This window comes from Aethalodelphis obliquidens, unplaced genomic scaffold, assembly GCF_003676395.1.
Source record: "Aethalodelphis obliquidens isolate GAN/ISIS:26980383/991018 unplaced genomic scaffold, ASM367639v1 scaffold69, whole genome shotgun sequence".
In the NCBI taxonomy this organism is placed as follows: Eukaryota; Metazoa; Chordata; class Mammalia; order Artiodactyla; family Delphinidae; genus Aethalodelphis; species Aethalodelphis obliquidens.
In genome coordinates, this window is record NW_020838013.1 from 3,737,063 (window position 1) to 3,748,941 (window position 11,879).

The window sequence follows — 11,879 nt, forward strand, 5'->3', positions numbered from 1 at the left end:
GGAGCTGCCTTTGGGTGGCAGGGAAGGAACTGGAGCCCTGGTCTTGGTGGGCTGCACAGGTGGTCCTGGCTTGGGCTGTGTGTCCTAGGGTTGCTGTTGAAAGGCCTTGACCCATTTCCTGAAGCCAGGAGAGCTGCCTGCTTGTGCTTCTATAGTCTGTCCCCACGGGCCCAGCACGGTTCCGGCCGGCCGGGAGGGCGGCTGGCGGCCGTCAGTGAGTACCTGATGAGCCGCCGTCGCCGCCAACAACCAAACAGGCGGGTCCGGGATGGGGAGTTGGGCCGCAGACCTTGTGCCCCGCTGTGTCTGGCCCGCGTCCCCTTCAGCCCCCTGGCTCAGCCCCCTCTCCCGACCTTCTCTGGGTTCAAGCCAGGTGTCTCTGACCCCTGGGACGGTGACAAGTGCTTTGCACTTAAGACCTCGGTCCGACCTCCGTGGCCGGCGAATGAGGGCAGAGGTGCGGGCACCCGTCCGAGTGGGCCGAGTGTGGCAGTGGTGGGCTCGTTGTGTGACGGGGGGGGGGGGTTATGCCAGGGATGTGCGTCCATGCTTACGTGTCCCTGAGGTTGGGGCGGGGGTGGCGCCCGGGCCGCGCTGGCGGAGGGGCGCACAGAGACCCAGCCCCGCCCGCCCGAGGCTGCTCGCACGGCGGCCCCGCCCCCGGCTCCGCCCCGCCGGCTTCGCGGGCTGGAGAGCGAGGGAGCCGCGGGCGAGGGATCGCAGGATGAGCGATTGGGGCCCGGGCAGCCGGCAGCGGACGCGCCCCCCGAGCCCACCGGCCCGCGCCCCACGGCCCCGCGGCCCCGATCCCGGCCGCGCCGCCCGCGTCCCCCGAGCCCGCGCCCGAGCCCTGCGGGCCATGCCCGGCCGGCCCTAAGCGCGGGCCGGGGGGGCGTCCCCTTGCGCCCGGGACCCGCGCTGGCGCCCCCCGGGCCGCCGCCCGGCGCGGGGGCCATGGCGTTCACCTTCGCCGCGTTCTGCTACATGCTCACCCTGGTGCTGTGCGCCTCTCTCATCTTCTTTGTCATCTGGCACGTAAGGCCGGGCTGGGGCTGGGGCTGGGGTCGGAGTGGGGGCAGGGGCCGCTGGGAGCAGGAGGGGGACGGACGGATGGTCTCACGGCCCGGAGAAACTTGGAGCCTCCTCTCCGCTATCCCCCATCAGTCGGCTACTGTTCGCCCCATAAACACCCCCCATCATCGGCTTCCTTCCCGGGCCCCCCCCCTTTCTCCGCCGCCCCCGACTATCTGTGGGTATGTCAGTCGGTCTCTGACCCCCCTCCCTTGCCCCATGGCAGCCTTGGGGTGTGGGGCGGAATTCTGGGATTCTTGTTCCTTTCCCTCCTATTTCCCCACCCCCCAACCCCCGCCATCTAGTCGCCCCCGTTTGTCCGTCGGGCAGTTTGTCTGTCTACTCTCCCCACCCCCTTTGTGGGTTTTTCCAGCCAGAGTGATGGAGCCAGTTGCTATGGCAACTGCATCTGTTTACAGGACCCACAGATCGCAGAGCCCATTAACCCTTTCCATTCCCGCCCCCCACCCCCACTCCCTGACCCAGCAGTGATTGGCTCTAAGCAGCCCCAGAGACCTAACCCCGACCACCAGCTCACCTTGGGTTTCCCTACCCCCTCCTGTTCGGGCTTCCCCCTACTAGGTTTCCTCCCCACTTTCCAGCTTTCCTCCTCTTCCTGCCCCCACTTTCCTCTTTGTCTCCTGTTTCCTTTGGTCTGTCTCTCTCTCTCCAGCCTTGCCTCACACCTGGTTCTTCAAAACGTCCATTTCTCATCCCTTATCCTGATTGCCTCCCTTTAGAGAGGGTCCCTCTCCCCCACTGTCTGGGGCCTTCTCAGTGGTCCCCTGCCTGTCTCCCTTCTACTCACTACAGAACTATCAATCAGCCTCCAGCTTATTTTTTGGGACCCTTGCTCCCCACGCCCTTTACTGCCCTCTCTTCTCCTATGTACCCTGAGGTTTCAGCCACCACCCTATCCCCTCCACACGGCCTGTGCATCTTGGCCCTGGCCCGCTCAGCTCAGCATCCTCTGCTTGTACGTCCAGCACACACCTCCCTGATCATCGCGTTATCCCCCATCGGTCTCTTTGTACCCGCTTCCTTCCTCTTCCTCCCCATTGCCTCACCTGCTTCTTTCTTGGTCTCCCCACTTCATCACTCCTTTCTTTTCCTGGGACCTGCTGCCTGCCTGCTCCGTGGTCCTCCCTGGCCCTTGATCAGTCTCTCCCTTCATCCTCCCCTGCTGTCCCCTTGCTGTCTGTCTCTTTTACATCAGGATTCCATGGACTCTGACTGCGCCCCTTCTGTGTGAGGAGTGAGCCCCCATAGACACCTTCAGACACACACACCCCATCTGCAGCCCTCTCTCTCTTTGGGTCTCTCAGTTGCTTTTTCTTTTCTTTGCCCCCTTCTCTATTTCTATTTCCCTTCCTCCATCTCCCCTAGGTCCATCTTCGTCTCTCTGAGCCTTCTATCTCATCCCAGGGCCTTGGAAAATCCTGTGGGGTGGTGGCAGGAGGGCTGGAGTCCTGAGGACTGGAAGGAATTGAGAGTCACAGGCTGGGCACACAGAGCTAACCAGCTCCTGGGAGGAAGGCTCCTGGAATTCAAGAAGCCCCTTTTTGGGCTCCTCCCCACCCAGAGGCCTCCAACAGCCTCTATGGGGGTCCCTGTCCTCAGGGGATGCTCAGAGCAGACCTCCATCCAGCACACTTGTCGATGCTCCTGAGAACCAGGCTCTGGTCGGCTTTGGGAGTGACAAGGATGAATAAGACTCAGGCTTTGCCCTTCTGGGGCTCCCAGGCTGGGAGAGAGGGCCCAAGTGCTCCCCAAAAATACTCATTGAGTACCGACTACATGTCAGGCACTGTGTTCGCTCAGCTGTTTAGCTGGGCGATCATAGCAAGTCTCTTGTCCTGAGTCTGTTTCCTCATCGGTAAAGTGGGCTTGTTGTATATACAGCAGAGTGTATATAAGCCCAGAGCAAGGCTTGCCAAGGGGTGTGCAGGTGGGGAGAGGAGGTGTGGTCCTCAGTCCAAATTGGTAAGAATTAGATAGAACCTTACAGGGCAGGACCCCAGATCCCACCAGGCCCCACTGGTCGCTAGGCAACCCTGGTGGGGAGTGACGCGTGTCTGCTGTCACCGTGGGGGATTGTTTGTTCCAGGGGGCTGAGTCAGCGCCAGGCAGCCTGGGGGGTGGGAGGTGCAACACTCGCCGCCTGCTGGTGGTGCCAGCTCTGGGGCAGACAGACGGCACCCTTCCGCTCCCTGCTGGACCCTGTTGCTGTGCCTGACAGAGTCAATGGGGAGTTGGTGGGGCTGCTCCAGATGGCCCCAGCTCCCTCCAGGAAGCCCGTGTTCTCTCCTTTCGAGCCTTAAGGGGTCCGGGATGCTTGGGGGGTGGGCCCGCTGCTTCATCCTAGGGCTGGTGCTCAGGGGAGAGGACTCCAGAAGGCTCCTCTGCCAGCCTTTCTCCCATGCCAGCTCCCCCCAGGTCTGTCCCATCATCCTGTCAAACACCTGCTCCCCCCAAGAGTTTCCCATCCTAGTGAGGACAGTGCCGTCCACCAGATGCCCCAACACCCAAAGTCACCTTGGGTCCCTTTGCCTCCACTTCACTGCCATTCAAGCCCTCTGGATTCTGGCTTCTAAATAGCTCTGGAATCCATCCCCACCTCTCCATCCCCACTGTCCCTCTCTTCACTCAGATCACCACACCTCCCCACCGCAAGCCCCAGCTGCAACACTCCCAATAGTCCCCTGACTGGTCTGGCCTGAGTGTAGTAAAGTGGTTAAAATTTTAACTCTGGAATCTAACGGGTTTAGAAACCTGGCTTGCCACTAACAGGCTATGTGGCCTTGGACAAGTCATTTAATCTATCTCAGTTTCCTCATCTGCAAAATGGAAGTGATAATACCAGCACCTACATCATCAGGTTGTTGTAAGCATCAAATGAGTTAACAAACATAAAGCCTGTTGGCATGGAGGAAGCATCATGTATGTCTTGGCTGGGACCGTTAGCCAGTTTGTACTTCCTGTTCGGTCAATCCTAAAACATCAACCTAACCACCCTGGTTTGCTGCTTTATACCCCTCGATGGCTCCCCTTTCCTTCTGTGTTGAAGTCCAAACATCTGGTCCGGCCTCACGAGGCACCCACGTCTGGCGCTGCTGACCTCTCCAGCCCATCTTTCACCATTCCCGTCTTTCTTCCCGCTCGCCTCACACTTTCACTTTAGCCATATAGAACCTGCAAGCTTCCTGAATGTTCCTTGTTCTTTCAACCCTCTGCCTTGGTACCTGCTGTTCCTGCTGTTCAGACTGCCTTTCCCGCATTTGTTCATCAAACTCCTACTCAAGAGTCCAGCCTGAACTCCCCATCCCCACGCCACGCTGAATCAGGCACCCACCCCAGGTTCTTCCTGCACTCCACAGCCCTGATCACCCTGGATGTAGTTCACAGTTTTTCTCCCAAGTCTGGGGTTCCTCCCGGGCAGGGGCTGTGTCCCAGGCTTCTGGGACCCTAGTGTTCAGCACGGGGCCCAGCAGAGAACACACTATCCCTTGGGATGTTTTGGATGGAGGTGTAGTGGACATGTCCTGAACTGGGCATCAGCACACTAGAGTTCCATTCCAAATTGTTGTGTGACCTTGGGCCAGGCTCCACCCCTCTCTGGGCCTCAGTTTCTCCACCTTTGCAGCACGTCCCATCTCGTCCGATCCCCATGTGTGAATCTTATGCCACAGAAGAATGCGTGGGGGGCCATAAGCTGCTGCCCCAACCCTGACGGGCACACGCCCCTCCCCCAGATCATAGCCTTTGACGAGCTGCGGACCGACTTCAAGAACCCCATCGACCAGGGGAACCCAGCGCGGGCAGTAAGTGATACATGTGTTGTGCCGAGGTGTGTCCGCCCGTCTGTCTTGCCATATGTCGCGGGTGGAGGACGGCGGGAGGACAGGAAGACGGAGGTAGAGGGGACGGTGGCCGTGCCCCTTCCTCTGCCTTGTCCCAGCCCCCAGCAAACACCTGGCTCGGGCTCAGGGCTCGCGTTCCTCCTGGCGGGGCAGCCGTTGCCAGGCTCTGGGCCGTTGCCATGGAGACGCGGGTGAAGATCCCTCCATGGTGACGGTCGCTATGGGGACGGCGCGGCTGCTTTCCTGCCGCGCCGCCGGAAACGCCGCAGTCTGCTCTGGCGTCCCCTGGCGGCCACGTGCAGGGAGTGGGGGGGCGTGGGAGGGGGGCGGGGCGCCCCCAGTGCCCGCTCCTTCACCTCCACCATTGCGGTCTTTTCCTCTCCCTACAGCGCGAGCGTTTAAAAAACATCGAACGCATCTGCTGCCTCCTGAGGAAGGTCAGTGTCAGGGCTAGGGGCAGGAGGCGCCTAGCCGAGCTCAGCGCCACTGTAACCCAGAGCCGGGCCTTCCCCCTCTGCGGCCTGTTTGATCTGCTCTGCCACGTGGGAGGGAGTGGGAGGCTAGAAGCCCTTTCAGTCCCCAGAGGTGATGGTGGGTGGGCACCTCCCAAGTGCCCTTGAAGCTTGGATCTGTCCTAGCACCTGGCCGCTGACCTCTCACCCTCACTCCCCAGCTGGTGGTCCCAGAATACTCCATCCACGGCCTCTTCTGTCTGATGTTTCTGTGTGCAGCAGAGTGGGTGACCCTGGGCCTCAACATCCCCCTCCTCTTCTACCACCTCTGGAGGTGAGGGTAGCAGCTGCCTTCGGGAGGGTGAGATGGGAGAGCGGGGCAGGATGTGGGTGGGAGCCTTGAGGGTGGGCACTCAGGCCCCTCTCTCCCCCCAGGTACTTCCACCGTCCTGCGGATGGCTCTGAGGTCATGTATGATGCGGTCTCCATCATGAATGCTGACATCCTCAACTACTGCCAGAAGGAGTCCTGGTGCAAACTCGCCTTCTACCTGCTCTCCTTCTTCTATTACCTGTACAGGTGAGGTCCTGCCCATGGCGGTCAGAAGTCAGGGAAGGGATGCTCCAGGCACCATCCCTCCAATCCCAGGAATGGCTGGGCCCCAAGTTCCTGCCCTTTGCCCTTGATGACTGAGGGCAACCTAGGGCGCGACAGGGTGGGTGGCCAGTAGTGGGCATGCTCGCGACTTGGCTCACTGCCTCGTCTTCCCACAGTATGGTTTATACGTTGGTGAGTTTCTAAGGGGGAAGCCGGCCAGGGAGCGAGCCCAGAACGGACCGGACGCCTGTGCACCCCCAGCCCTGCCCCTGGGCCGCAGAGGCCTCAGCCCTGGGGAGGGAGGGGGCACTGGTGCCCCCAGCCTCCTCTCCCCCACCCCCAAACTGCTGCTGCGGGGACTTCCCGCCTTCAGAGCCCCCTCCCCTTGGACTAGGGCTGGGCAGAGCTCTAAATAGGGGCAGGAGCTCCTCTGCCAGCCTGTGGGCATGGCAGTCAGTCCTGGAAGGGGCGGGACCTCCGGCCTTGTCCACTTCAGAGGGCATTTAGGCCCTGCCACGGGGCAGGGCTTGACCCTGGAAGTTCTGGGCCGCCCCCTCCACCCCCCCCCACCCTGGGGCTCCCCCTGCAGGTGGGGCGGTACCCACACCGGGAATGAGCAGGCTCAGCAGGGGGGCAGCCCCACCCCTAGTCTGCCCTCCCCCCTCCCCCAGGCTTTCTCTCCAGACCCCTCCCTGTCCCCCCTTGCCCCAACCCCAGCCACCCTGTCTCTTGGACCTATTTTCTATGTTGCCTGGAGGAGTCCGGCACCCCCTCCCCGGCCGTTTGTGACAAAATATGAATAAACTACTGCAAACACGTCTGCTCCTAAAAGGCTTAAAGAGGTGATGGGGGAAAGGGACTGCATAGGGGGCAGTCCTGAGCTAAATCCTTAGCACAGCTGGCCTCACGCCACTAGCCTACAGACCCCACTAGGGACCTCCTCAGATGGATCAAAGGCCTTTAAGGTCTCCTTAGCAGCTGCCCACTTCCATTCTCACTTTCTCAGCCACAGATAAACAACTATTTCTGCTGAAACACTTCCATCTGCCTTCCGAGGCAGTATCAAGGCCACCAACTCCAGGGAGCCCTCCCTGGATCCCCCTCCTTGGAGAAAGCCCGAGCCTGGTCCCCTGGGCAATGCAAAGGCCCACAAGTGTTGGCAAATCCCCCCATAAGCCCCAGAAACAAGGCTCAAACGAAATCAAGGAAACCAAATCTTCAATGTATGGAAAAATCAGTGCCAGTGGGGACCGGGGTCACCGGACCAGGTGGAAGGTCAGCCAGTATATCATGAGGGGCTGAAAGGCTGCAGCTCCCAGAGTCAGGTAGAGCTGGAGACGTTGCCGGGGGGGCGGGCCCCCCATGCTGTCGGGGCCCAGGGCTGCTGTTCGCAAAGAGCGCACCTGGAATAAAGGAGAGAGCTGAAGCTGGGCCGGGAAGGGGAAGCTTGTCCCCACCTCCGACCCCAGGAGAAGAGGAGCCAGCCCCAGACTCACGATGAAGTACATGAGCGCGGATGAAGTCCAGGCCAGCGCCACATAGTAGCCATCGCTGCCGAAGAGCAGGCCCGTGAGAACACTGAGGATCATCCTGCAGCGGGCAGGGGTGGGGGAGGGAGGAAGAGAAGGCTGGAGACCTCGCAAGGGTCCAGGCCTGAGACTGCCCCAGAGCCCAGCCTAGACCCCGCCTACCATCACCAGGGCCCTTTCCCCCCAACCTGTCCCCCCAGGGACCTAGACTCAAAATGAATTGGGAGGGCCAGGACTCAGCCCTAGGACCTGGATCTGAGACCCCCTTCACTACCCCAGCTCACCCCTCTCCCCTGTGCTCCCGGGGTGACTCTCAACACATTCCTGACCTCCTGAACAACACTGCGCAGTCCCTGAGGAGGCTGCTGAAAACGCGCTCCCTCTAGTAGAGAGGAGCTAGAGGGGGTCCAGGGTCACAGTTCGAGGCTGTAGTTATGCAGGCCGGGAACCCAGAGCGGTAGGCACCCCCGACCCAGGCGAGCCTCCCTCTCGGCCCACAGGTGCTCACCCCACATATTTGTAGCCGCTGTAGGCCAGCAGGTGGAAGGTGCTCAGGTCGCTGCGCACGGTGGCCAGGTAGACGCCCAGGAGCAGAGCTAGCACCTCCATCACAACCCACACCAGTGCCGTGCTCGCACACAGGCCCAGCACCTCTGGGGAGAACCTGTGGCCGTGTGGGGGTGAGGTGAGGGGAGCCCCAAACCAGCCATCCCGTGGCAGGTGCAAGACTGGGGGCACGAGTGGACTTGGGAGCTGGCACAAATCCCCTAGGGAGGCGAGGAGAGGAGTCAGGAGTGGGGAAGTGGTGGGAATGGGGAAGGGTTGGCACTGACCTTTTCTGAATGCCCAGCGCCATCCCAGCCAGCAGCACGTAGGTGATGAAGGCCATTGCTGCCAAGAGCCAGAGAGATGCCATCAGCCTGGTTTCCTCAACCAGAGCCACCCCCCACTAGGTATTCAGAGCCACTGACACCCCCGTACTTCCTTCCCTGCATATCCCAACATGCTCGACCTCCACACTCAGCTCCGCAGTGCCCTGCCTGGGATGCCTTTTCCTGCTCAGCCCTCTCCCACTGTGTAAGTGCTACCTGACCCTTCTCTCAGGACCACCAAGCCACCTCCTTCCCCGTCCCTGTACTAGGAAACTCACCAAAGTTTCCTGCTGTGTCTCAGAAACTACATCACAGGCCAGAGTCACCTCTGCTATTTTCACAAAAGCTCAGACGGCAGCTGGGTTTTCACAGCAATTTCAACTCCTCAGTCCTGTCCTCTGCCCCCTTTAAGCACCAGAACTGATGTGCCCACAAGAGGGCACAGTGTCTGGAGACAGCAAACCAACTCTACCACCTATAAGCTGTGTATCCTCAAAGATACTCAACTCTCTCTGAGCCTTGGCTTCAACGTGTAAAACACGGATGGCAGTTCCTGCCTTACACAGTGACTATGAGAGGGAAACAAAATGAAGGAGGGAAGAAGAAACTGTGTCTCTCCCAGGGCAACTGGGCTGTTTGGCTGCCCTCCTGGTAGCCCTTCTGAGGGCTGGCCCGAGCATACTCACCCCTCCTCCAGCGTGTCCACCAGGGGCCTCGCCTTGTGCAGGCCCCAGGACAGAGAGAAGTCAGATGCAGAGTCTGCCAGCCACTGCACAGTGTGGGCGGCCTGACCCATGCCATGTAGACAGGCAGTTGTGGGAACCCAGAAGGGAGTGACCACCTCCTCAAAGAAGGGGATACTGAAGCAGGCCTTGGAGGACACGTAATAACAGTGATAATGGCTAATATTTACTGCGTGCTTCCTGTGTGCCACGTGCTGGCTGAGCACACACATCCCTTCGCTGAATTTCCAAAACAGTCCTCTGTGGTAGGAACTGTTGTTATTCCAGTTTTTCAGAAGCATGAAAGTAGCCACCTGAGGTCCCATAGCTGGAAGTTGTAGGGCCAGGTCTAAACCCAAGGCTCCAGGCTGGGGAGGGACATGGTCTAAGTCAAGTGGCAGGAAGGTCTCAAAAGGGAATACCCTGAGAGCACACCCAGGAAGCTGCTTACTGGTCACCCCACTCTGTCTACCTGGTCTACCTGGCATCTAGGGACACCACAAAAGCCACACACAAAAGCACCAAGAGCAGATGCTGAACCAACACATGAGCCTCTCTCTTCTTGTTGGCGCCTCAAGGCACAAGTCCCCCCGTAACCCCTAGCCCAGGTCAAAGACTCACTGGGGATATAGAGGTCGGGGGCGTTGAGGTCTTGCCGCGGAGGCAAAGGCACATCACGACTGTACTGCACTTCCCAGTTCTGGTGGTGGCAGCAGCAGCCAGGTTAGGAGGAAAAGACAAGAGAGGAAAGAAGGGGGTTGAGATCTGGGGGCCAGACTCTGGGGCAGGATGAGGGAGGCAAGGGGGTCCACCAGCTCACCTGGTAGGCAGCTCACCTGGTGTGTGTAGGGGAAGACCAGTAGCCCTAGCTTCTTGGCCACATAGGCTGTGTCCACAGCGAAAAAATACTTGAGTTTGTTCACAGACACAAAACGGTGCAGCTGGGAGGGGAGAGAGGAGGCTGTGGGCAAGCTGCACCCCAAACCTCAGGGTGCTCCTCTATGCGCTCCTTCCCTGAGGGCTGCTGTGAGGATTAGGTGGGATCCCGTGATGCCCCAGCCCTGGCCAGAAATCCTGCCACCCTTGCCCTGGGGGTGGGCCACACCTCCTTGTGCACCATGTCCTTCCCATGGGATGCGATGGAGCCGCCATAGGCCATAGCCATGTTGGCCACTGGGTCCCCAATCAAGTGGTTGACATTGAAGGCCACGTCGGCTCCTGGGGCTGGGTATCCCCCCGGCTGGCTGGAGTAAACACCGCTTGTGTCATCGAAGAGGGGAGGGGGATCCGGAGCTGCCCGGGCCCTGTGCTTGGAGCCTGTGGGTTTGTAGGTACCAGAGTAGGTGACAGGAATACCAAGCATGAGCCCAAACCACTGCCCCTTCCCCAGGCTGGGAAGCCCTGTATGGGTCCTGGGAGCACCAAGCAATCAGTGCGGGAAACTAGCTGGATGAGGAGTAGCTGACCCAGAAAGAACTTTGATGAGGGATCCTTTTGGAGAGGTGCTAAATGTGGGCAAAGAAAGAGCTGAGGCAGCCCCTGGAAGTGGTTGCCCGTCTGAGGGTTCCTGGGGGCCTCCTCAAGGGGACTGATCTCTGAACTGAGCCTTGGAGACAGAGTTTGCTAGGTGAAGACAATCGGCAGGGCATCCCCGCATGTACAAGGGTGGGAAAGGCGACGGCTGGGTACGCGGAGGCCCTGGGCAGTGGTGAGAAACCCTACCAGGGTCATGACAGGGAAAGGAAGTTTGGGAAGCAAACCCCATTCATGCCCGAGTAGAGCACGGGGATCCCAGCAGTGCTGTCACCGCCCGATCTGATCTCAGGTTTGGGCCGAGAGGGCGAAGTCCAGGACGCGTTGCACAGTCTTACGGGGCAGGAGTCCGAATGACATCCGCCGCCCTGGGCAGCGGTCACGGCCGCCCCTCTCCCTCAGGGTGAGCGGGCCGCGCAGCCGACACTCCTCGGGCCGGTCGGCCCGCGCCCCCGCCCACCCCGCGCCCCACGCACCGTGGGCTACGTAGCCCGAGTGATAAGCCATGGCCCCGACGCTCGCTCTTTCCGAGGGCCCGCTGCGTCGCCTCGTGGTACGAATACTAGTGAGGCAGCTGCTTCGTTTCCTGAGCACCGACCGAGGTTACCGAGCAGCCAGACACGTCCCCGTCCTGTCCGACGACAGCAGCATGTCCGCAGCGTCATCCTCTGCCGCCTGCCATTGGCTCCTCGGCGGCGCCGGCTCGCCCATCCCCTCTCCCAATTGGTTACTGGCGTGCCCTCGCCGAAGTGGATTCGGCAATAACCAACTTCCGGTCGGGGGAATAGGCGGAGCAACTTGAGGCGCTCTCGGATTGGATAGTGCCGTTGTTAGTTCGCGGCGGAGCAGCCAATAGAAGGGTTAAAGTAGGAGGAGGTTGAGAAGTATTTCCGCGCCTGCGCACTGGAGCACTTGACGCTCTACCTGCCACGACTACAGCGGGAAGAGACCCGGCGGAGGCTGGCGGCGGCTGGACTCCGGGAATGAAGTTTCGCTCGCGGGACGTACTCCAAGAGGGAGTGGGACGGTGGGGCTATGACCAAGCCCTGTCCCTCGGGGCTCTTTCCCCTCCTTCTCAATGCTAGCTTTCCTTCCCCGTCCTCCATACTTCCCCCAGTACTGGCGCGGAGCCCGGGCAGCCGGGGCGGGATGCTGGTAGGAGCCCGGGCCGAGCAGTGACTGCGCGGCCCAGCGAGCTCCGGGATGCTGACTCCTCCTCCCGCCTCCCACCACTCCTTTCCGC

The 11,879-nt window shown here is 60.6% G+C and overlaps 2 protein-coding genes across 5 annotated transcripts; one reads left to right on the plus strand and one right to left on the minus strand.

Moving 5' to 3' along the window:
- Positions 1-98: 98 nt before the first annotated feature.
- Positions 99-6,799, plus strand: CNIH2 (cornichon family AMPA receptor auxiliary protein 2). Its single transcript, XM_027090591.1, has 6 exons — positions 99-1,035; positions 4,824-4,892; positions 5,321-5,368; positions 5,605-5,717; positions 5,819-5,962; positions 6,157-6,799. Exons 1-6 carry the CDS (start codon positions 955-957, stop codon positions 6,182-6,184), a joined length of 483 nt encoding a protein of 160 aa, XP_026946392.1. The 5' UTR covers positions 99-954; the 3' UTR covers positions 6,185-6,799.
- A 382-nt stretch (positions 6,800-7,181) lies between these two features.
- On the minus strand, positions 7,182-11,319 carry YIF1A (Yip1 interacting factor homolog A, membrane trafficking protein). Of its 4 annotated transcripts, none has more exons than XM_027090587.1 (8): positions 11,113-11,319; positions 10,209-10,420; positions 9,940-10,044; positions 9,725-9,803; positions 8,343-8,400; positions 8,018-8,173; positions 7,477-7,570; positions 7,182-7,383 (listed from the first exon to the last, which is right to left on the minus strand). In XM_027090587.1, the coding sequence occupies exons 1-8, from the start codon at positions 11,141-11,143 to the stop codon at positions 7,237-7,239; spliced, it is 882 nt and encodes a 293-aa protein (XP_026946388.1). In that variant the 5' UTR covers positions 11,144-11,319; the 3' UTR covers positions 7,182-7,236. The 4 variants fall into 4 exon arrangements, with proteins under 4 accessions (XP_026946388.1, XP_026946387.1, XP_026946390.1 ...); XM_027090586.1 differs by having other exon boundaries at positions 7,182-7,407; positions 11,113-11,294; XM_027090589.1 differs by lacking the exon at positions 8,018-8,173.
- Positions 11,320-11,879: the final 560 nt, after the last annotated feature.

Bases quoted from the DNA above. Each gene is read 5' to 3' on its own strand.
- CNIH2 (XM_027090591.1), top strand. From the start codon at position 955: ATGGCGTTCACCTTCGCCGCGTTCTGCTACATGCTCACCCTGGTGCTG. The intron at 5,369-5,604 runs GTCAGTGTCAGG...CTCACTCCCCAG, and splicing joins TCTGCTGCCTCCTGAGGAAG to CTGGTGGTCCCAGAATACTC. The intron at 5,718-5,818 runs GTGAGGGTAGCA...CTCTCCCCCCAG, and splicing joins CTCTTCTACCACCTCTGGAG to GTACTTCCACCGTCCTGCGG.
- YIF1A (XM_027090586.1), bottom strand. From the start codon at position 11,143: ATGGCTTATCACTCGGGCTACGTAGCCCACG. The intron at 10,421-11,112 runs GTGCGTGGGGCG...ACAAACCCACAG, and splicing joins CTCGGGCTACGTAGCCCACG to GCTCCAAGCACAGGGCCCGG. The intron at 8,174-8,342 runs GTCAGTGCCAAC...ACACGGCCACAG, and splicing joins GCGCTGGGCATTCAGAAAAG to GTTCTCCCCAGAGGTGCTGG.